Below are 26,372 nucleotides of genomic sequence, written 5' to 3'. Positions count from 1 at the left end.
TCGTGATATAAAATCTTTTGACAAGGAATTAAAAGCGTGGGATTTCATGTTTTGATTAGAAATATCACGTTTTCTTAAAGTGACCAAAACACTTTACTTTTCATTTAATTTGAAAATTAATTGAAAGCCAGTTTGTTTTGATTGTGTTAATCTTGTCAATTTTGTTATTGATAGAAATTTAAAATGAAAATTAAAAGGTCAGTTCGTCAACTTGAACGTTATGTTAGATTGTCTGGATAGTAATAGAACAATCGACCAAAGCAAATTGAGCACACACACACATACCGTCATGTACAATAAAAATTACGTCGATGTACAAGAAGTGACATTTTTAATGATATGAAAAAGGGTAAATTTTTGTCTTGCTTTAATCTGCATGTTAATGTTTAAAATCGCAAGTCATAGTGCTTTTTTGTTTGTTTGATATTGCTAATTTTTTTGTGTTAAATTTATGTAACAAGAACACACACATTTACCATGAGAATGAGGAAAATAGATATATAAAAAAATAATTAAACTTTAAGTCATAGCGCTGCAGTGTATTATAATATGTAACTCATTCACTGGAGTAACTGACGTATGCTCAACGGTTACAAACTTGAATGCACGAGTTTTACTTTTTTACAAGGTACATGTACGATTTACTGACTTGAGTACACGAGTGTCGCAACTACTGTTTTTAAATAAAATTCGCTATATTCGACAATGTTATGGGTTGGTTTATCCCCGATTTGTTTCATACCACTTGGTTGTTTCGTGGTAATGTGCTAGAATGCAAGAGGTCAAGGGTTCGAAACCCGAGTGTGTCATACGAAAAACATATCGGTAGTAACTTTTCTTCGCCAAGTACGCGGCATGTCGTAGTTACATTGGGAGCCTGTTCAAGTTTCTTCATTCTATTTTTTGTTTTTGTTTTACTGGGTTTCCAGTTTTATTTTAGATTATAGGGACGGAGCGTCGACGACGTCCTATTTATGTAGGGTTGGGGGGGGGCTCAAAATCTGTGTGCAAAAAGACGAATATGGAAGTGATCGTTTGTAAACTCCAAGCGACCGTTATGATTTTACTTTAGCATATTTAAGGAAAGGAAACAAGCAATCGAGATATGAAATTACGCTCTTATAATTGGACATAGCCGCAAAGTTCATGTGTTTGATATGCAATAAAACTTCCAGAAGTCAGCTGATCAAGGCATCACCCATGGCAACATGATCACCGTGGTGTATCATCAAGGAGATATTGTTTTTGGGTGTAATGAAGGTTTAACAAAAGTGTTTGGAATTCTGTATTCATGAATTTCAATTGGGAATGTGTTTCTTACTGCGTGTATTAAAATGAGGTTCGATGCAAATAGCTCCGCCCCTCATTGGCAACGCCAAAAAATCACATTTCTTGTGATTTGTCAATCTGCAAGAGTAAAACTTAGATTAAGCTAGCTGATCTTTTATACCTGTTAATGTATCTATGGGTTTCACTTATGTTTTATCAGAAATGTGTATTTATTTTCCAACATTTACGTTTTGTTTTGTGATGAAAAAGGTAAAAAGCAATGTACAGAAAAAACTGATAGAAACATAGCTGAGTTGTAATGCTTATGTAAGGTTACTGATCGTATGTCACAGTTATTAAAATTTGGACTTTCTGCTTATATGGGTATAACAGACAGAATTTCACACCCCAAAACAGCCCTTTAAGAATTTTTTTATCCCATATGATCAACGATTGAGATTGGAAAAAAGCAATATATACCATAAATAGTGACTAAGTTACAACCCTAGATTAATCCTACGAGAAGGAATGACCCGGCCAGCGAAAGCTATACTTTTATAAAGCCTACTTGGTCGAGTGGTCTTGAGCGCTGGACTTTGTGCAGGCCGTATTGCCATAGATGTCACAGCGGTACGCGTTCAAGTCCCGCGTAGGTAACGACCAAATATTTGCTTCGCAAATTTGACAGTTCTAACATCGTTGGGAATTTGGAGACCCTTCTACGCTTACATTATCTTCCCTGTACCAATTTGATCCGATGGAGCAGTGTAGCGAATAGAGTCGTCACATTCTGAGACGTTTGTATAATATCGATTTGTTGTGACATGTATCGTTAATTTGATCCTTTATTCTACATAATATCACATAGATGAGCTGTCCCGTACTACCATACATCGTGTACTAAGTTACAACCCTAGATTAATCCTACGAGGAGGAATGACCCGGCAAGCAAAAGCTATATTTTTATATAGCCTAGTGGCCAAGTGATTTAGGGCGCTGGACTTTGTGCAGGCGGTGTTGCCATGGATATCACAGCGGTACGAGTGCGAGTCCCGCGGAGGGAACGACAAAAAATTGCTTCGCAAATTGGACAGTTCTAACATCGTTGGGAATTTTGAGACCCTTCTATACCTACATTATCTTCCGTGCAACAATTTAATCCGACGGAGCAGTGTAGCCAGGGGCTGATCCATGATTTTAGATTAGGGGGCGCACAGTTAAAATTTAAGGTTAAATTTTGGAAATATTCTTTTAGAGTGGATGCAATGTAAATATCTTTTGTGGTAAAATAAGCGAGAAATTAAAGTTTCAACCTAAAACCGCCTTAATCTACCCCTGACAGCCCATGCTTTGCAATTGTAGGAGGGGGCGCACGCCCGCCACGCCCTCGCCTGAATCCGCCCCTGGTAGCGAATACAGTCGTCACATCCTGAGACGTCTGTATATATTTGTCTATATAACATACAATAAGTCATCTCGATCCAATGAGCCCTCGGACAAGCGTTATGTCAGAGTAGTTATAGCATGTGGCATGACAAAATTTTCATTGCAAATGAACAGAAAAAGAAAGGAACACAATAAGTAAGATATTATGTATTATTTGTTCTGTCTTTTCTGTTCTTGTCAGTTTAAGCACGGATCTTCTGACTATACAGTCGTATAATTAGCTTAAGACGGTGGTTACAGGCAAAACAAGATTATGAGAGCTTAAATTATATCATTTAAAGTTGTAATTCGTAATACAAATATTGAAGTGATTTACTATTCAGTTTGATTCTTGGTGGAAATTTAAACAATACTAGGAGTTTTGTTCAGAGTGTTTTTGTACCAAATGTAATCAACGTAAACTATTGGTAATGAATATTTTTAACAAATAAGTTTTCTGTGGTTCTGCAATTACTGAAATATTTATTGTCAAAATGTATACGTTCGTCACAGACTGAGTGGCCAATTGAGTATCTGTCCCATTAAGAACCATGCACTGATTGAAGTGGTTTACTATTTTTTAATTGTATGATGTATTGCGGCTTGATGCATTTGATTGTGGAAAAGACTTTGATTTTGTATATGAAGCCTTCTATTATAATATATTTGAGATGAAATACTAGTATTAAGATAAAATTATCTCCTTTAGGTTATAAAAGAAATTACGGTATTGTAACCCTGGTTTTTTTGCCACTATAAAACTATTGATTAATTTCAATACTCTGAAGCATTGGCATTGGCATACTAGTATTGACTAGAAAACTGGAAGCAAAGCTTACTAAAGAGTATGCTAGCTCCCCACTCCTTTAACCATATGTTTAGAAGTATAAACAAAATTGTCCAAGACGTAGTTGCTTCTATCTTAAATTAAATCCCAATATTGCGTTCTGTCAAAATATCAATTGGTTGCGATAATTAGTTGCAGAGAAAACTGTTATGAAAATGTTGTGGACAGTATGACGGACGGACAGACATCATTGTCACTATATACCTTTCACATCAGATTCCATTGCATGCAACACCTATATTTAACCTTGGAACAAGTGATGGTGAGAATTTGATGTATTAAAACCAAAGCTGGGTATACAATTTTATTTTAAACGGGATCGTTCGTCCCATAAGTCATCTCCTGCATGATTTTTATACGGATACATATGTCAAGGTTATGAAATTCAAAGTCCATTTAGTTACCTTTAATCGAGGCAAAATACGTCATATCAAACATTGATGCTTTCAATTGAACTCGAAACAATAGTGCAAACTTCGAAAAGTTCTACGATATTTGATTAACGCAGTAAATAATTAGAAAAAAAATACAAGAAGTATTTTAATTTCACCATAATCACACAATAAGCAAGCAAGATCGATTTAATAAGCAAAATATGATTGCCGTAAAGAAACTACTAGCATAAAAAGTACTAGATATGCAAAGAAATATCAACAGAAACGTTGGTCTCTTGATATTTTGGCAAGTACTTTATAGCTATAGCGCTATTTTTTGGCATTGATAGTGTTGACGCAATGGAGAAAATGATGGTACAAATGCAAAGTTTGTAATGCAACAAAAAACCTTGATCAGTCAGTATTTGTTTTGTTGAAGTGTCAGACTAAACTTTTGATCAGGGCAAGTTTTTGTTGTTCTTAGTGTTGCATATATCCTCGATTCTGATATTTGAATTGATCGTTCATATAGAACAACTTTTTACAAAGCGTACAAAAGTAATTCTAGAAAAAAAACCAAAACAACCAACCAACCAAGCAAACAAACCCAAATATGCTCTTGCAATTGAAGAACTTATTCTAGTTTTGAAATTATTTGGTTGTGTTGTCTCTAATGGTAGTAATAGCTAAAAAATAGTTATATAAAATGTTTAATGTTTGTTAAATAGAATAAGAGTTCAGTGAAGTAGAAACATATAACTTGAAGATCACTGAAATTTAAAGGTTATAGTAGAAACCAATTTAGATTTATATATCTCGGCAAGTTACGGTCAAGGTGTATCCTCAGGGATAAACCGCGTAATTAATTTGATTTCGAATTATCTTAGATGTCAAAACGTATTCCTTTGCCATCGATAAAATATGACTTCAGTGGCAATTTATTGAAAATAGGTTTAAAAGTACACTGAATTCTTCCCAGGAGTTCAGACATATATAAAATATTTACGAAGTTTTCACTTGGATTTCATCCCGGACTGGGATGACAAGCTTACCTACGGTCTGTTGCTTCTGTTGACTAGCTCGGACTAATACACGGTTGTTCGATTGTTCAAACCTTCTTGTTCTTAAATGCTTAAAATTTCTTTCAATGGATATAAAACCACAATCAATCGATCAGTTGATTTATTACTGGTGTTGTCAATTTTAACAAAATTTTGAAACTACACACACGCCGTTTTCCCTTCTTGAATGCTAAATGGATGCATCGACGGACTTTCAGACTGCATTTCACAAAATTAGTTGAACACTAATTACAACGAATTACAACATTTCCTTCTATTTCAGTATGTTAATTCCGCGATTGTTTCACTGATTCATGTATTATTGTGGGAATTTAAGTCATCATTTCAAGTTGCGTATCAAGATCAAAACCCTCCAAATCAATGAGGCATCATTTTATTTTATTGTACATAGTATTACTTACTAGCACTTGATTTGGCCCTTTTTCCGATCTACTGTGCTTTATACAATTGTTTTTTTAAGATCTCGATCTTCCCATGTATGTAGTTCTTATGTTGCCGATGAGGGATTACTTCTTGAACCATGGTGTATAGCATACCGATATTTTCAGATTTTATATAGTTTTTTTCGTATTTGATTAACACGTATAACAGTTGTTTATACCTTAATTAGGATGTCCAACCCATTGATAAACCTAATTCACAAATTCTCAGTGCAATCTGTGCTTTTTATCTTAGTTTTTATCTGTGTTTTCTAATGAGCTCCGTTAATTTCATTATTTTATTTGTTTCTTCTTTAACCTTTAACATTTAGTATTGTGATACTAGTATTCATCTGACTATATATAGTTCACACAATGTAAACAAAAAGTCTGTGTCTGTTTTTTTTTCGACGTACTGAGACAGAAGACCAGTTTTGTTTGAATTATCTGCAAGGGATGGGTTTGATATTTATGTATTTTTGTTTAGCTTCGTGTTCAAAATTCTTGTAAATCTTATTCTTTGGAATTTTACATGTATACTAGTGTACTTTAATGGCTCACATTGGTCAAATCAATATACATATATAGGATTTAAATATGAATACTTGTAAAATAAAAGCTCACAGAAAACTTTCTTTCACAATTGAGTTATCTCTCTTTGAACTTTACCCATCACAGCCAGGCAGTGGAAAAAGATGACGTTTCTAGCGAGAAAAAAAATAGATTGTCACTAAAAAAATAGATTGAAAAAAAAGTATTGTTCCTACATTGAGGTAGTAGTAAAGATGAAAATCTCAATAAAACACCATAAATTATTGAAATAAGAGAAGAAAGCGGACACCAGGAATGTGTCCAAGAATCAAGTTAACAATTCTACAAAAAATAATAATAATGCACCCTACATCGCACAGTCATTCCCACTGCGGAAAACAGTCGCCACAATGAATGTGCAGGAAATCCTCTACATCCAATGTTTCGTTTGCCAAACCTTTGTCTCTACATTGTGCCATAAATTCCCTGTACTTAGCTCTTTTTCTTTCATTCGATTCGCATCATCTGTTTTCCCATTGAAATGTCCATTGACTATCTTTCTTGGTCCTCGTCGACCAAAGAATCAAGTCTGGATTGATTGGTACTATTTCAGGGAATTTTAACTTCTAAGTCTACCTCTAGCAGCCACTCTCTATCCTGATCCAGAATTCCTGAGGTCTTATGCTCTTTTTTTTCCCTGTTTCGCCTTTTTTCACAAACTGTATATGTCATGGCTTTTGTATCTGGTATTTTACATCCTACCTCTGTTTTTCTACCACTTCTGCCAACTCCCGGAGTACTAGTACCTGGTTGTGTACCTTCCCTGGGCTAAAGCGATGGTGCATGTTGTGAGGATGTGTTGTAAAGTTCCCGTTTCCACACAGAGGGTAATCTGGCGTGTCTGTCAGGTTCCATCTGTTTAAATTTGCTGGTATTAGTTGCAAGTCATAGACTGATCTAAAGAGGAATTGAAGTTGGAATTACGGATACTGTCTTATGTCTGACCAAGAAAGTGTACGTTGATTTGATTCCTATCATAAATTTTATTTTTCCTTGGACAATGTTTCGTCTCTTTTGTTTGGTTGCCTCCTTCCAGTAGCAGACTTTTGATGTGCCTAAGCCTTGCCGTCCTACTGATACGGTTCCTGTCGTTACTTCCACCCAGCTATTCCTACCTTTTCATCTTTAGAATCTTTCAAGGTCATTACAAGTCTTGCTTTCCCAACCTAAAATTCTTCGACTAATGATGTAAATGGGAGTTGTCACTTGGTGGTTTTGCTGTACACGCGTATTCGTGTAATATTTAGTGTTACACCCAGCCATTCTCTTACATGTTTGTTGATGTTTCTTAAAAGCTTCTCTACTGCTGTCAATGTAATTTCGTAGAGCATAAGTAGCCATGCTTTCTTTGGTAATAATCCACGCTGATACATCCGCGCCTTAACCTTCCCTGGTAAACGTGTCTTGTCGATGTTCCTCATACAAGGGTATCTGTATGAATGTTAAAGTAATCCATAAAACCTCTGTTTGGTGGTCGTCTAATGTTATTTGAAGTTTTTGGTCCTCTGGTTTCTCTGTTTCTTGATTATATAATCATGTTTATTCCAATGACAAATAGAATAACTAAGATGTTACATCCAGTAACAATGCCCTTCAACTTTTTCTGCCAAGTTGCTGTTAACTTTTTGTTGTAAACCGCAGACTGATGCCATTGAAATAGCTCTTAATGATTCTTCTAAAGTGCTCAGGTATGTGATAATGTTTCACTGACTCTTCAATCAGCATATGCGGGATGGTTCCACATGCTTTGCTGTATCCAACCATATCACTGTCAAATTGTTTTATTTACCTTAGCTTCCATTATCAGCCGTGAAATGATGCTTGTTTGTTCAACGCATGCTGAAAATCCAGGAACTTCACATTACATGTTATTGTTCTTTGTCATATAATTTTTTTCATTTTCTTAGTCTGCATTCGATTAGACCCGGATATCAAAAATTGGATATTTTTTTGTTAACAGACTCATTTATGCTAGAGTTTTTGTTCAGTCAGGGGTATGACTTTGATTTTTATTTTACCGAAGTAAGTACTCTAAACACTGGTAGTAGGAAATATGTGACAGATTGAGAACGGACTTATTACTGATTAACTATCGTTAAGTATAAAATGGGTTCAGAATGATTCGAATGTAAATAAAAATGTAGCTTTAAAAAGGTCAAGGTTTCATGTTGGAATGGAAGCATAATTGCACTACACGTATCGTCTTTTACATGACAGAACTAGGGAAAAATGCTTGCAACTACTCTAGTCAGGATTGATAATTACACATGGTCAGTACGCTGTATCGTTACTTGAGCCAGGATTGCTAATTGCACATGGTCAATACACTGTTTTTGTTACTGGAGTCAGAATTGCTAATTGCACATAGTCAATACACTGTTTTTGTTACTGGAGTCAGGATTGATAATTACACATGGTCAGTACACTGATTTTGTTACTGGAGTCAGGATATGCTAATTACACATGGTCAATACACTGTTTTTGTTACTGGAGTCAGGATTGCTAATTACACATGGTCAATACACTGTTTTGTTACTGGAGTCAGGATTGCTAGTTCGTTCTTTGGCTTCTTTGTGTATTCTTTTTATTTTATTTCTGTTATTCATTTTTGGTCTGTTTTTTTTTATGTCAAGTCTTTGTCTCCGGATTATGATTTCTTCTTTATAATCGCGGGCTCCTTGCTTTTACTCGAGAAAATACTTCTTTAAAAACTAAACTACCAAAACTATAAAGAAAACAAATTGATAATACATCTGCAAATAAAGATATTGAAACAGAAGAAAACACAAAAGGTCAATAAAACCTTTACCAAATTGTATTCATTTTTTCATTATCGTGCTAACAAGTCGAAATGTTTTTGTATTATTTTACGAGGAAGAAGTGTCCAACAACGCCGTCACATAAACATAGATAGCTGCGTTCTTTGGACTAATTAAGCCATTCGGAGCAATGTATTTCTTATAAAGGCTTAACTTAAACTTAACCTCTAACGAAGGTAAGAAGTGAAGATATTTTAATTAGCGTGTTTGCATACTAAATACTTTTTGTTTAAATAAATAGTAACTTACTAGGTCAAGATTTTTAAATGCATTCTATATCATTTTAAGTGTATATACAAAATATTGGCGATCTTCTTTTCAAGTTCACTTCGTACAATACTGTACAGTTAGAGTAAACTTGTGGATTATATAAGAACATACAATATAAACGCTAAAAGATCTAGTTAAACATTTACAAATTACTAGGGATTTATCATGCTTTTTTAAAGCTAATAAGTATTATTTGCTATAATGTATAATGTATGAAGTTGAACTTGTGACCTGACAGATTGATCTTGATTAAAAGTTGTGAAAATTTCTCTTGAGGGTTGTTTAAATTTAGATAAAAAATGCAAAACTTGGATATTGATGCCGTTCTATGGTTAAAACAAAAATAAATAATGATAATGCTAAACAAGCATTTAAACAAATAAAAAAAAAAGCAAAAAATAAGAAAATTAAAAAAAAATGTTTGAATTAACTAAAAAGAATCGCTTTCCGTTTTAATGTGTTGATAGAAAAGCCCAACTTAATTTAAGAATGATTAATGTGAACAAGTACTATCAAACTGATAGAAGAAGTCAAAGTTTTATAGTCCAGGTTAAGTTAAGCAATTTAGTGTTAAGTTAAGCATTTTAGTTCAGGTTAAATTCAGTATTTCAGTCCAGATTAGGTTAAGCACTTTTGTCTAGGTTAAGTTAAGGAAATTGAGTTCAGATGAAATTAAGCATTTTAGTGTTAAGTTAAGCATTTTAGTCCAGGTAAATTACAGCATTTTTGTCCAGATTAGGTTAAGCAAGATAGTCCAGATTAACTTAAGCATTTTAGGCATTTCTTCCTCATTCATACAGAGTGTTAGTTTTAAGGAAAAACTCTAAAAATTAATTTGACAAAAAGTATCTCCATTTGAACTTAAAACGACTCAGAATTATTTAAGAAACACACCATCTTCATGAATATTCAATAAATAATATTTGTTCTTCTTATTAAAAACGTTTATCTTGTGTAACAATTTCCTCTACCTTTTCAATGTACGACTCGATAAGGTATGCATCATTGCAGTATGTACAGAAATGGGTGCAGTGTGGTTTAACACTTGCAATAAATCATTATACCAGCAGACATAATATGAACTTAACGAGAAAGGAGAAAACTATTATCATGGCTGCAATCCTTGCCAACATTCCGAAAGATTTTACGTTTTTCAGCGTTTCAGTGGTTGTTTCACGTAGTATTTTTTACCCAAGTTTAATCCTGTTTTTTTTTCTTTCCGTCTTTAAACAAACCGATTGACGTCGCTTAGTATGTACACCTAATGCAAAATAATAATATTTTCAGATAAGGCTTAAACACAGGATATCTTACCTTTATTACAGGATTTCAATTTCGTTTTTTTTTGTCCATGTAAAATATTAGATTTTATACATTCAGAAATATCATACATAAAACATAGAAAGAGATTTTAGAAACTTTATTTTTTAGTCATAAAACGAAGTTAACACAGCACTTACTGTTTTTAAAAGGAAAAAAAGCTTTGTTCGCACACATTGTGATAATTGAAAAGAAAAAAAAGTTGTCTCCAAAATATATCAGCTAAAACAAAACAATACAAAATTAAATTTAGAAGAAGTCATAATACTGATTAAATGCACCAAATCTTTACCCATAAACAAGTAATAAGAGTTCACTACAAAAATGTAGCTATGAATGAGTACGAAATAAACATAGCAAATAATCAAAATAGAAATAATCTAATACGAAAATAAAAAAGAGGGCAGAAATGGCAATACATGATGAATAAAAAAAAAACAGTTAAAGAACAAAATACACATGTCTAAAACAAAGAAAACACATGGACCTATAAGCGACACTTCTACGTTAGTCATATTCAAATAAATGTGTGTTGTTGCTTATAAACAGAATAAGTTAACAATATGAGACCTTCGAACGTTCGTATATCATGGAACACACTAATTTGTCTACCGTATCTTTCTTGGAATTATTTAAATGAAAGTTATATCCGATTTGTTTACTTCGTGCTGGTATTTATTGCTCGGAGATCGTGTGTATGAGGCATCCAAGCTTTTAAAACTTTGGCGGTTTTCTTCTTATTATCCTTTTCCTGTGTCACAAATGAATTTTCTAAATCACGTGACATGGGATAGGTCTGTGTAGCAGACGTATGAACTTTCTTCGGTTTCTGTTTTACAATATGTGTAGAATCAATGTTATTAGAAATAATATATACCCCGTCCATCTGAAACGAGAATGAAATAGACAGTGTGACTATACACCACATTAGGAACTAGCTAGGGTGCGTTAAATAACACGAGTGTGTAAACCGAAACCAGAAAAAAGTTGCACAAAAAGCGAAGTAAGAATATTGCATGCTTCAATAGACTATCGTAAAGCAGGAAGTTTCTATGATTAACATTTTCGTAAGTAGTTCTTTTTGAAGATTTGTAAATTTTATAAAAAATAATCGATCGAAACACTAAAGAACCTGTAATTTCTTGATGCGACATTCACTTTGATGAAATACATAAAAAAAAAGATTGCCAGAAGCAAAAAGAGAAGAATGCCCAATAACCATGAAAGGAGAAGATAAGTTATATTATTTTGAAAATAATAATAATAATAATAATAATAATAACACATCCTGTAAAAAATGGACTGCGGTGCGATAAATAAACATATCATATTCAAATTTAGAAAAAGTTGAGATGCTAATAGTTTTCATACTACTATAAAACTTTAACATTAATTTTTTCGAACTATAACTTGTTCAGGGCAATAGTTCTGTTCTGGTTTGTTCTTTGTCATAATTCATTTTGTGCTGGTGTTTATGTTTCGTACAGTATGTGAATGTGGCATCCAAGCATTAAGGACCTTTGCTATTTTCTTCTTTTCGTCGTGTATATATGACGAATCTGTAGGCGTCGGTGAAGTCTGTGTTTGCCTGACGGACACTTTCTTTTTCCTTGGTTTATTGCCCTGTTGGTTGACATTATTATGGTTTGATGATTCCGGACCAGTGTCCCCTGGAAACTCTCGGCAACATCGGCAACAACCACAAAAACCACCACAACATCCAAAGAATCCACAACAACCGAAGAGAGAACAGCATCCCTTGTAGTCTACGAAACCACAACAAGGTCCACAAGAATCTCCATATCTGTCTTGACTTTCTATAAATTCTGAAACCCGGCTTTTTCGTTTGTGGCTAAAAAAGATTGAAAATCTATTTCACAATACATCTAACCGGATTCAACTTTTCTACTGAAGGTAAACCTTTTGTTGGAAAATCAATGTTATTACATTTTTTAAAAATATTTTTTCCCAATATATTTTCATATTTACACAGGGTGCCTTCAAAATCACGGAACTACATTTTCCCAAACTTATCCCAACAAATGTCAAAATTTTACTTTATTTTTCACCTTTGCAAAACCAGTAGTATTTCCCTTTCGATTTGGAAAACTACAGACAGTATTTCCTTAGATAGGATTATCCTTATTGTAGCATTATTTACTCGCACCACCAGCTGATTGGGTAAACAAACAGATATATGTTATTTTCCCGCGTAAAAAACAATGTTTAACATTACTTTTTCAAATTCTTATATCTAATTTTTTAACAAGCCAACGAGGTTGTTAATTTTCGTCCGTAGAATCGATAAAGAATAATAATGTGTGTAAACATACTGGTGGTCAAAACGGTCTCAACAATATTTACAGATGTATCGGAATATGTAATAAATGTATTCGGAGCGAGACACGAAATGAAAATATGTGAGATTTGGGCTTCTTTTTAGGGATTCTAAGCGTAAAAGTTAAGCAATGTCTTTTACCAAATTACAAAATTAAAGTCATAAAGTAAAGTTTATGTACCTGTAATCACAAATTAATTTTGATAATTTATTAAAATCGACAACCACCATTGGGTAAGAAACATAGAAATAAAAGTAAATATTTACTGTTTTAATTGTTACTAACCAAAAACAGTATCTTATAAGGAATAACAGTAGTATCAGTAACAATACCAGAGCCAAGAGTGATGCAAGACCAACTGTCATCCAAAACCATACTGAAAATAAATCAATGATAGTAATAAATAAAGTAACATCTTGAATTAAAAACCATTACAAGACAAAAGTGTAACGAATTTTACTTCCAAAGACCAAAAGATAATGAAAAGCACCAGACAGACTGATTTTTTGAGTATTAAAGGTTGTTATTTGCCCATCTTATTTCTCAGTTTGTTACATACCACATATCAGTTATAGTTTTCATTAAGTTGTTGCACTTTTGAGATAAAACTTTATAGATTATACGTGATATTGACACTTTGAAGGAAGAGTAATCAAGGGAACCAAGGTTCTAGCGGTAACAAATAGAATGTAATCCAGGGATAAAGACCAGACATGGAAAACAGACATACACAACAAAGAGCATAAAGTAACTAAAATAATGCATACAAAGTAACAAAAGCAAACGAGCAACTCCACTAAAAACTGGGAGCATGGACCAGGTAAAGTAAGCGTCCTCTGCTTTTCTAGAAACACCCGCCGAGTTGCTCATAAAAAGTCAAGTCCAGGGTAGACGAAAGAGGAAATTCTTGAATTGTTTAACTCAAATGGTTCATGTAAATATGGAATAATAAATCAGATAATTCGACTTATGAGATAGTTTGGGTAACGCAAAGAAATTATAATTCCCAAGAACAAGTTCCTCTTTTTTCCCACTATTGCTTGAAAGATAAGACACACCAGTCAATGTCGTACAAAAAGCAATTTTTAATGTTCTTTTGTAGAGCAATATTATTTTGTAAAAATCTAGACCAATAAAACATTATTATTTTAGACTGTCCTTTCTAAAATTAAAACTATTTGCTACTTTCTGTTATCGAATTAAATCTTAACCATGAAAAGTTTGATATTTTTATATTTTCTATAATAACAAAAGTAGATTATGTTTGAAAGGCAAGGCTATACAAATTAAAATGACTTTCGATTAAAAGTAATCAAAATAAATGCATATATACTGTTGAAATGTAATAAATGATAAAGGAGACCATTTACTTTCTCCAGGTTTTAATAAATGATATTTCTCTGGTTACTTCATTTCCTTATTTTATTGATGTCATTTTTGTACTTGCAACATTGCGTAATTGCCACAGAAAATAGGTTAAAAGTGAATGTTGTTAATAAACAAATTAAAGATATGATTATTGATGCATTTTCCTTAGTTGAATAATTAAACAAATTTAGTTTGCTGTGTGTTTTTCTACATTTCCTACATGTCTTCATCTTTGCATTTTCATGTTTTGGATAAATAACCTAGATACAAATATATAATTCTTGGTAGAGATTCCTCATACTTTGTAAGAAACAATTCCAATTCATCTTCCAAATATACAGAGGAAGATGTTTACAAAATGCTGGAATTTTTAATCGACAACATATTTGTCCAGTGTGGTGGACGTGTTTTCCATCAAACGGTCGGCATTCCAATGGGAACAAATTGTGCTCCTTTACTTGCTAACCTATTCCTTTACTCTTCTATAAAAAGGTTTAAAAAGTATAAATAGGCCCGAACCTGACAGCAGATCGTCTTTAATTTTGAAACGAATGAAAGTGTTAAGTAGGCCAATGAGTGCCAAGGCTACATCAATTTTTAAAGACCCCGATGTAGGAAAAAAAATGTCTACTATACATGAAAAATATGTTGTCGTACCAGCAGTCAAAGCCCAAAACAACATTGTTTTTGTCTGCAAAACGTTTTACGTCCAATGTTTATTATCAGAGGTAGACGTAGAAAATAATAGCAGTGGACGTGTTTTTCAACAAACGGTCGGCATTCTAATGGGAACAAATTGTGCTCCTTTACTTGCTGACCTATTCCTTCACTCTTATGAGGCTGACTTTATAGCTGATCTGATCAGAAAGAAAGAATATCGTTTGGCTAGATCCTTCAATCTGAGTTTCCGCTATATAGATGACGTATTATCTTTAAACAATCCTAATTTCGGGGATTTGATACATTGCATCTACCTAAAAGAACTTGAGATAAAGGATACTACAGACACTGTGAAGTCATATCTTGACCAAAACTTAGAAATCGATGGTAAAGGAAAACTATTGACCAAACTTTACGACCAACGTGATGACTTTTCATTCAGAATTGTCAACGTCCCTTCTGCACCTGCGTATGGAGTGTTCATATCACAACTCATATGTTATGCCAGAGCTTGCCGAAACTACGCACACTTTTTGTATCGCACTAGAACTCTAACAAATAGCTTCTGGAACAGGGTTATGTTGCTACAGAAGTTTTATGGTCGTCATCATGAACTCGTGGATCGTTATGGTGTACCCATCTGCATCATGAAAACTAATTTATTCAGCGGGTCATAGTTTTCCTTTCATCGATTGTCCACCCGGACTTGACTTTTTATGAGCAACTCGGCGGGTGTTACTAGAAAAGCAGAGGACGCTTACCCTACCGGTGCACCTGGTCCATGCTCCCAGTTTTTAGTGGAGTCCGAGTTGCTCATTTGCTTTTGTTACTTTGTATGTATTATTTTAGGTACTTTATGTTCTTTATTGTATATGTCTGTTTTCCATGTCTGGTCTTTGTCCCTGGATTGCATTCTTTTGATTACCGCTATAACCTTGGTTCCCTTGATTACCTATTGTTTTCACCCAAAATTTGCCTTGATATAATTTTATAACAAATTGACTGAATTAACTAATACGTTTGATATAATCAATCATATGTTTTATTATATTTTTCGTGAGTTAAATTGATTATCTGACATTAGACATTAATGCATTGAATTCTATTTAGTGAAGCACATCAAGAGTTATATTTCTTAACGAAACACCTTAAATGCCAACAAAGAAGTTCTATATAATTCGTAACTTATTGATGTCAGTGATGCTGTTAAGAATTTGAAACGAATCCTATTTCGACCATTTGACTAACGGAAATTCCCAAGAATCTCTTTTTGGTCACATTACATTTGACAATTGAAACCATATTTGACAGCTTCACTGGCATATCCCTCTTATTTCCATTGCATTAGTCTTCGATATACTTTCTCTGTCGTGTTGGATTTGGCAATGCAAAACATTTTTCATATTTTTAGTTTTCCAGAATAGACGCAGAATATGATAGGAAAAGAAGTATTGTCACTATAATTTGCAAAAGAAATATATCAGATATCGACAATGACCCAAAATTTCTACTTACATATTGTAACTGTTAAACGATATTTTCTCAAGCATATCGGTCCCTTTCAGATAGCTACGTTCCATAATTATTTTACATAATTGTAATTTGAAATCCATTCACAGATATAAATTGTTTTATTATAGATGTAAAAAGTTTCTTTCGTTTAAAAGTTAAACTCCTAAACAAGTTAAAAACTATTTTTTTTAATAAAGGTAAAAGAAAAAAAACGTATACTATGTACAAACATGGGACACCTTCATTAATGACACTATTTTGGAATGCCAGATTCGACAAAATTGTAACTTATATCTGTTGTTTCAAGTTTCAAGTTTTAATAGAATGGGGTAAAATTACACTGTGTTAATCACGCCTCACTTCTTTTTTAAGATAATTTGTTCACAAGATTAAAATATGAAATTAAAGCTTTTGAAAAATTGGTCAGTCAAAGTAACACATGTTATTCGGTGGTTGCTTTTTTTTTTAGATAAATATTTCATAGATTGCGTATGAAATTGTCACTTTGAAGTTGGTGAATCAAATCATATCAAGTTCATTGTACAAAATATTCGTCCAGCATACAGTATATTAAATTTACATTTTAAAATATATTGGTGAATTGAATGATAGATGAATGTACAGTTTTCTCGAAAATGTAGTTCTGAATACAGAAAAAGACTATAGTTACATATGAAAATGGCGTATGGAGATTGAAAAAGCATCCATTGTTTGTTGGCATTTTCTGCACCAAGAATTACCTCTACTTTTGGCAGTGCCTGAATGTTATATGGATTGGTACTTAATACTACAAAAAATCAATACGCTTTAAAAGATCAACGCTCAATTTTAGATGAGTCACTTTTGAATGAAATGTACAACTCTGTGGATTTACTTTAAAAAACATCTATGACAACACCGCCTGCACAAAGTCCAGCCCCCTAGCTGGCGGAGTCGTTTAGAGATGTCACAGCGGCACAAATTTGACAGTTCTAACATTGTTAGGAAATTTTCAGACCCTTCTATGCTGACTTTATCTTGCCTGTATCAATTTGATCAGATGGAGCAGTGTAGCAAATAGAGTCGTCACATTCTGAGACGTTATATATATACGTTCACTATTTTTACTGTTTTTAATCAGCAACCTCTTTGGTAAGCATTAACCACCTAAAGTGAAGGAACCAATACAAAACACAAAAATAATATAAAATACAGGACTTCATTCAAAACTGAGAACATGTATCAGGTGTACTGGTAGGGTCAGTGTCCTATTGTTTTCTTTTCAGACATTCGGTTCCAAATTATGTGTAACACATAGAAAAAAAGCAGAAATTTTCTAATTCAAATCCTGAATAGTTCCGTTAACTCACAGTTTTATATATAGCTGGGTGAATAAAGTTTAGTGCAAGTTCGAACACTTGATTTTTTCTATATGGTCCATGTAAATATCAAGTCAACACGGTTTTTATTTTAGAAAAAGGACTTTGTCATTGGATTGATAAATGTTTTGCAGCTTTATGCAGTACAATTATAGGATGTTTAAACAGTCCATAGCTTAATTATAATCGCTCAAGTATGCATGCAAAAACTTCAGTTATTAACGTTGAAATATTGACATCACTGTGCAACCTAGGAATACAGTTTATCAACAAAATTGTAATAAATTTTATTCCTATGCATGCACGCAATATGCAAGAATTTCTTGTTTTTACCGATTCAATTGTACTTCGGTCATGACATGCAAAACTGTTAAATATGAAAGTAAGGTATATGAACGATACTAAAATACCACGGTAATAAAGGGACAGAGTCAATATAATGAAATCAGAGAATTGATAAAACATATTGTGCCTTGACCTTTGAACTTAAAACTATTATGATTATGATTATTATTTTTATTGTAATTTTTAATCATAATTAAAAAAATAATGTAGAGAACAATCAACGCATATAAACTGGCGAACCATGAGAAAAGCAATACCTACTTTCTGGAAACATGCGCTGTATTGCCCATGTCCTACCTGATGATATCCTGGAAAGTGATACAAAATCGTCAAAAGGACGGACGGCAATGTATGACGAAAGAGATCCTTGTATGGATCTTAATGAAACCACAAAACCAAAACAAAATACTAAGGGAAAGCTGATTTAAAGTTACTATTTTTTACAATTAACTATTTTTTCCAATGAGATAAAATTAAAGAGCAGAAAAACCATAACGAGCATGAAACATCTACTGCAAAACTGTTCACTTTCATTGTGTGCGAAGTAAAAAAAAATTATCGTACACACATAGCAATAAAGTATAATTAAATTGTTTTCTTTAAACTTCATATTATACACAGTATGCAATTACTTCGTATCTAATGTAAGTGCTTGCATTTAAATCATGTACCTCTTTGAAGAAATGGATTCCGAGGGATTGAAAGTTATATCTCATTGTTAAAACAAATAAAAGTATTAATAAAATCTCAGCATGATTTGCATATTTCTATTCATTTACGATAACAAAAGTCATACATTTAACATTCTTGAAAGGATTTCTCTGTTGATACATATGTCATAAATTCGTTAGATCAAGAACTGCTTCGACATTGTGTTAAAAAATGCAAACCTTAAGGTACACAGGCAAATATTTTTCACGTGAAATTCATGTTAATCGAGCTTCACGTGAAATTCATGTAAAATTCACATGAAATTAACATGATTTTCATATGAAATTCACTAAACACAAATTTTATGTGAACATTTCGTGTGAATTTCGTGTGAAGGCTCCATTCACCCGAATTTCACGTGAACTCTGTCACTTAGTTTATTTGCTCAATTCAGGTGAAAATCATATGAAATTCATTAGAAATAATTTTGCCTGTGTATGGATATATTTCCAAGTATTATTTATCGGAGGTAAATCTAAACCAATACACCGAGCGCTTGGCTTCAGCACGGTTTATTGTATCCTAGCTCCTTGCATATTAAAATGAAAAGACCAATCAACGAACCACTCGTTTGACCCTCCCCCATATTCTCATTTCGTAGAATGAAAAATAATTCTTTATTTTAAATAAGTAAATGTATAAAAGTATATTATAATTTTGTTTTATGTTCAGGGTTCGCAGTTTTTCCATTCAATATTATTGTTTTCATTTATTTTGCATATTTATCTATCTTTTTGTCTTTTCAAATCGCCAAATAAATTTTGTATTTATACGCAGTCTCCAAATTAAAGTTTAACGAAATTTTATCTCTTGTTTTGACAATTTGACAAACTTGTCATTGGGAAATGCTTTACTCTTTGTAAGGTTGTCAAATATCAAATGGTACATGTATTAAAATGGCTGAGTGGCAAATCTATAAGTGGTGTGTTTCGCCGTATAAAGCTTCATGACCTATCTGAAATACGAGACTACTAACTTTTGTATATGCTAATTACTTTTCGAATTTTATAATATTTTATCTATAAGCACCACAATTATAAAGATACATTATCATTTTTACTTATAATCATATCAATTACCAAAGAATGAAAATGATACTGATTTCGCTTAGATAGGTTACTATATTATCAAGCTTAAACGGAACCAATAATTAAAGTACATAAATCCATAAAGCAATAAAAATCATGAATCATTCAGAACGACATTGTCAATGAATCAATCAAATAAGCATTTTATAAATTGTTGTTGTGTTTCACATAGATAGATAGAAAAATATCTACAGGCTATTTGAGTAGAAAAATATGATTTTGTACTTTGCAAACATGAGAAACTTAATGAATTTCAAGAATTTTTCAAAATTTCAATTTCAAGTCACTTGTACAAATTCGTCACTACAAATATAGATATTCACTGAATAATGTTTTAATTAAAACAAATCAATTTAATCCTCAAAGAATAGCGAACAATCATCACTTTATTACAGTTAATGATACTGCATGTCTCGTAAAATGTATTGCCATTGGTGATCACTTCGTGCTGAAAACACTGATTTGATCTCTTTGGGATGAAATGAATCAATGTTCTTTCGTTTTGCATCGAATTTGTCGCCAATTGTGTTGCAACAGTCGAGGGTATGCTGACAAATACATTTATCTATTAATACCATGGTCGTCTAAAGAAATGTTCATTCCTGTTTTAATATATAGAGATATTTTCACCACGTTTTGAAACAGAAAACGTAACTTGTCGCAGGCCCAGATTCTTTACAAGTTACGAAAGTCCTTCAATCTGTTCCACTAAATGATCTCTTCCCTTGTCTGAGTAATGGCTACGTATTATGGCTTTTTGAATCTCAAAGTCGGTTGTGGGCTGTTTGTGAGCTGCTGCTTGGTAATGCAGGTATTTCAAGTGGAGTAGCTGTTGTGATAACAATTTAATTCAGTTGAAGATGAAAGACCAAAGAGGCAATCTTGTCCAGAAGTCGTTATTTAAGGTAATCCATCTTTAGTTCAGCCATTTTTTAAAATGAAATCTTTCCCAAAAACGGAAAATTGTGCTCGAATTAACGTTTCAGTTCGAGCATATCTATTTCGGAAACAATGATGTACACATAAAAATTCAGAAACTAGGGTCAAACTTTGGCATAACGGCATTCAATATATAACAATTGCATTCAAAGTTAAAATTGAATTTATGCTCGTCAGTTTATCAGTTACTTTAATATTTTTTTATCCGTGATAAACGTTAGTGAAATTCTGCGGCTGTGAAGTTAGCCAAATCAAATTAATCATTGTTTGAGTCCGAAACATACTGGTACAAATCAAGGATGGAACTTAATATTTCATTTTTCACAACAAAACTGTGATCAAAGCCCATTAAGGACTATCCCGGTCCTCACCCCCTATAACCAAGTGGTCAACATATGAATATTATCATCAAATAAGTCGTTTCTGTCGCGTCAGTCTGAAATCATGTCCTACTGTATAACATATCAATATAATGCTGCTATCAAAATATCAATTGGCTGTGATAATACTTGAATTGAAAACCACAGAACAAAGTTGTTGACGGACAAACGAACAAACGGAAGAGGTCAACGACCGTAGTTATTATATACAAAATTGTAGGGTTACTTGTGTTTAGCGCAGTTGTCTCTTCGCAGTTTTTAAGTCGTGTCGAGTGGTAAACCTAAGAAGAACACATCATTAGGTTAATACGTTAGCATTTGCATGACAATGTTCTGCTAAAATCCATTTAAGCAAGTAATTTTACTAATACAAAAAAATCAATTCCTTGTTAAAGCGCATTGTCATTACCTTATTTCCGTTGAACTCATGAATCTTATAATAAATTGCATTAAACAAAATCTATGCATCTCCATGTCTGCATTTTACTGACAAAGTAAGATTATACAGTCAATTCCTCTTATATTGTGAACCACAAAATTACGGGATGTATACAAAATGAGAATAGTTGATAGATATTTTACTTAAAAAGACAGAATGAATTTAAACAAAATGTATTACCTCCTACCATTACTTTTTTGTGCATTTTTGTTTCTTTTCCAATAAGTGCTATTATATTGACACGAAGATTCAAAGATCAAATTATATAACTGGAAATGTCAAATTCAAATTATGGTTGTTTAAGCTCTTGAATTCATAGATTAATGTGCTAAAGAGACAAAATGAAGTATGTTTCCCTTTAAAATGTGTCTAATACGTCGTTACGTTCATAAAACTCAGTTTTACAAAAACATTTCAACTCTTCAAAAAGTTTTACGACCGCTTGTCGATCGATACTTTTGTGTCCGCATCTTTCATCCAGTCGAGACAGTTTCAATCTTACGTATTAAACCGGGATGACTCGAGAGACTTGCTGGATGTTTAAAAAAGAGAAGATACTAAGTCCACTTATTATTTTCAATACTAAATTTTAAGTAATCAATATCCCACATTGGAGATAACTTATTCATTTCAAATGTTTATTTTCCTTTTCCCCTTTTTTTCTTCTGAAATTTTCCTTACCAAGGTTCTCGGTCGTGGAATTGGAATTGCATTATATTTTAACTGTGCCCTCTGAAAATGCCTGCATGTTTTGCCTCTGAGTTGCACATATGTTCATTAGTCCTATCTAGAGAATTGACATTGCATCATTCTTTTTTAACTATGTCTTCATGTGACATATCATTTGAAGGTCTAAATAAGCATATTTTAAAAATCAAAGTTTCAATCATGATATTTCATACTATGCATGCGTTAAGGGCGGTGTCATTAATTTCAAATACTACACATGGTGTAACAATATTCTTTGTTCATTGGTTATTATGATCACGTGATGCAAAGGTTATTCCACGCACATGAAGCCTTGCTTCTGTTATTGACGATATGTTTCTATTTATATGTATATGAAGCCATACATCTTGATTTAGATAAGGAAATAAACCGCTCCGTTCCATAATTACTCTCAGTCATTCATGGCGGAAGCGCCGCAGATGAAACAGACAAAAAAATGCATTATTTACATGTGTAATATATGAATTAAGGACTTTCACTCAGTCATTACGTTATATACGGACATGTTAGGCTATAATAAATAACATCGGACTTCGTCCTCGGTCAGTATGATCTGAACAGGTCCATATGTAACGTATTGACTTCGTTAAAAGTCCATAACTGATAAATATTAAACATTCATAGAATGTAGGATTGTTGAATATCAAATGGAAGGTCTTACAGCGTACATCCAAAATACCGAAATAGAATCTGGATGGGGTTAATAAGTTCAAAATGCTAAAGTTCATAGCAAGTAGTGTTGTTGCATACCAAATGAAAGGTCATCCAGTGTACATTACAAATATCATGTTGAGAACCTCAACATTGGCATTTGGCAAGGTCATTTAGTGCAAAAATAAAATTGCTAAAAAACGTTACCTTGTATTATATCAAAGAAATGTCTTAACCTGTACATTTCAAGGAGAAATCTGTCAAGGGACATTTCAATTGCAACTGATATACTAAGTTTTTTGCGCTTCCTTTGGTTTCCTAAAATGTTGCTTTTAAACTGTGGATGTTTTGAAAAGCTCGTTTTCGACATTAAATGACTTTCCCATGCAATTTCCAAATTGATATTCAGAAAATGTTCCCGCTATGATACTTTGATCATTTACAATTTTGAGATATAATTTTGAAGTTGTATTTCTCAAAAAGAAATTTTGTTCGTGATATATAATATTATACAAAAGCCAAATTGTGTAAAAATGATGAATAACAAAACTTCAGAAAAATATCTTCTGAAACATTTATCAATATTAATCTACACCAAAACAATGAAAAAAATAATAATTTTCTATTAAATTGTTATTTTCAAAAGCAAAAAGGCATAAGAAAAAACGCAAAAGTTTAAAAATGGTAAATATTCATATGACATCTACGTCGACATAAAAAAATTCTTATACGTTCTCACCATTATCTGTAGTATAAAATTTACACGATGGTAGCGTTGACCATGAACCAGTGTCCAAACATGTAACCACCGGGTTTCCAGATATCGTGTAAAACTGGTTACAAGAAAAAGTGACTGTGTCATTCACGTTGAAAAGATTCTTCGAAGATATTGCATATCCATTACTTAAAGCCTGTAGAGTACATGTCGTCATTTTTGTGCCAACTGAAGTCTATCCCTAAGTCAACAATTTACGTGCACCAACATCACCAACAAATCCAATTCATGTAGTTAGACTCCAGACAGCAAATAATAATTTCCTTTTCACTTTTCAACTTAAGGACTCGTTTCCAAATATCATGACACCTCTTCACAGTAATCTAAATTCAGGATTAAAAAGTGCCAAACACATTAACTGGATTTATGGTAGTTGAAATGTATTGATACAAGTTCAAAATTTAAATTGGGCTACAGAATTACACGAAAATAAAAAGAATTTGAACTCGTAATTTTGTTTCGATATAAGGCAATAAAGTTAGAATGGTTAAATAGTTACACAGCGAAACGGCTCATCTACGCTTTGAACAGTTAGTACAAATTATGCACGAATTATACGCTCGGATAAAAGATTCGGTAAACGTTAGGTCAGACTGTTTAAGTGCCAAAATATAAAACACCCTTATTTACTTTTCTCCATGGAGATATTGTAAACAAAAAGAAGTGTTTATAAAATTCTAAAGTACTTCGTATGATATCCTGTACCTTTGGCTCTCTACCATGCTAACAATGAATGAGTAAATTTATGGTTCAAATGCTTTCAATTTTACATTCAATCGTAATTAGGTGGAACAATTAGGCACGCATGTTGAAAATACATTTGAAAGAGTAAGTAGTCAAAAACTATTTTATACTCCAGTCATTTATGTTTAAGGTAAAAAGGTGCGTGCTAACATATCTGTATGTTTAAATTTTACAATTGATTAAGTTTATTTGTATCTTTTATATAAAATCACATTTCACATAAAAGTTAACTTAAATAATAAAAATAATATTCTCGTTGTCATAGTAACAATGTGACCGTTATCACGTTGACTAGGCCTTAAATGAAATCAAGGATTCTGAGATATAATTTTTTTTTATTTTTCGTTTCTTTTATGTACATATGTGCTTACTCTCTTTATACTAAATGGTGTAACGAGATGACGTGTAGAAAGATACCGTTCTAAACAAAGTCAAAGTAAAAAGAATCCCAGTAACTGAATTATTATTTCATCTGTACATTCCAACGAATGTCATGTAAGAGCATTCGTGACTATTTGACGGATCGTAAAATTATGGAAGAATTTATATGTCTGAACATAAAAAAGTCTTGCTTCGCATCTATGAGTAACATTTGTTCTCGCCAAAAACGAGATATTATAGTTTAAATTAACGACTAATTTCTTAAACTGAGGAAGCCATTTTATAGTTTCAATTTTATAATCAGGTAGATAGGAAATATAAAGCAATGTTTATTTCAATACTAGTACCTGCTTGTCAAGAGTAAAAGTTGGCTGTACCTTTGTAATTCAAGCATCTCCAAGGTTTCTCCTAACACGCATGTTTTTTTTTTACAATTATATCGGCATTTCATTTTATAGTACATGCCTTACAGTGGCGGACCCAGGGGGCGGTCCTCCCTTGGAAAATTGCAATTTTTAAAAATTGTTTAAAAACTGTTAAAGATACCCTCATAATGCAGAATTTGAGGTTTGATATTTCAAAATTTTCTTGGGGGGATTTTTTTGCTCCCCTTACCTAAAACCCCTGGATCAGCCACTGCATTATTTGCCTTAAATGACACAACGTAAAGGAACTAAAATACAAACAGAAATAATTGAGCACCACGATACAAGGGCAAAAACGAAGTCGTGATACGTAGGACAGAATATGATTCAACGATTTTAATCTAAAGCAACTCAACATAAATTACATAGATTAAAAGTATTTTCTGTTACTACCTAAAGAACTGTTCATATTTCGTTTGAATGATAGTTGGACAAGACAATTATTACGTGATCAGATTTTTTTATTTGAATCAGTGTTACTTTTTCCCCAAGTTAATGTCACTCAAAATGTACTTCAGATTGACTGATATAATTGCACGCATCTTATTCAGAGTTGTGTGGATATGATTTAAAGCAGTTGAAAAAGATCAACCTACTTCTTTCTGGTGACTTTGATTGACACATTTAAAGATCAAAGATCTGACGCTTTTTCATACTTCATTTCAAATTCATTACATTCAAATAGGATAAACATGGGCAATAAATTTCGTAGGATTGAATTGACTTTAAAACTTTTATCTGCGTCAAATACAATTTGAGTATGCCAATAAAATCCTCTTACGTAATGGATCAGTACTATGTAACTTATGCCCTATCCCTGGGTATCGACTGATTCTTAAAGAAATTATCACATAAAACTTTGACTATCAAAGTGAAACTTCAAATACCAAAGTACGAACCCACATCTTTGTTAAAGTCAAAAGGAGATGTCAATGTCGTGTACATGGAAATTCCGAATGAAGGTTCTGATGGTGCCATAACATAACATCTAAATTGATTATACAGTTCTATTCAATGTTAAACGAAACCTTAAAAACGAGTAAAATGTTACTTTGAATATCTTATATTAGCTTATTTCGTTTGGAAGAGTATATAACTCATCAATCTCGAAA

General features: G+C 32.7%; 1 protein-coding gene across 3 annotated transcripts in view; it reads right to left on the bottom strand.

Moving 5' to 3' along the window:
• Window positions 1-10,501: 10,501 nt before the first annotated feature.
• The window catches only part of LOC148627735 (uncharacterized), a 31,261-nt gene continuing 15,390 nt past the window's right edge, over window positions 10,502-26,372 (bottom strand). For 2 of the 3 annotated variants that reach the window (XM_088577658.1, XM_088577674.1), the window contains 3 exons: window positions 13,041-13,131; window positions 11,935-12,268; window positions 10,502-11,302 (listed from right to left, as the gene is read on the bottom strand). In XM_088577658.1, coding sequence (XP_088433784.1) covers window positions 11,075-11,302; window positions 11,935-12,268; window positions 13,041-13,131 — 653 coding nt within the window. In that variant the 3' untranslated portion in view covers window positions 10,502-11,074. Of the gene's footprint in view, window positions 11,303-11,934; window positions 12,269-13,040; window positions 13,132-23,674; window positions 24,309-26,372 lie in introns of those variants that run through there. The other variant, XM_088577665.1, reaches the window with a different exon arrangement.

Source organism: Perna viridis, chromosome 1 (genome assembly GCF_037379345.1).
Source record: "Perna viridis isolate PV_CMFRI_1.1 ecotype Kerala chromosome 1, ASM3737934v1, whole genome shotgun sequence".
NCBI lineage: Eukaryota > Metazoa > Mollusca > Bivalvia > Mytilida > Mytilidae > Perna > Perna viridis.
This window is presented reverse-complemented; position numbering and strand designations above follow the sequence as displayed.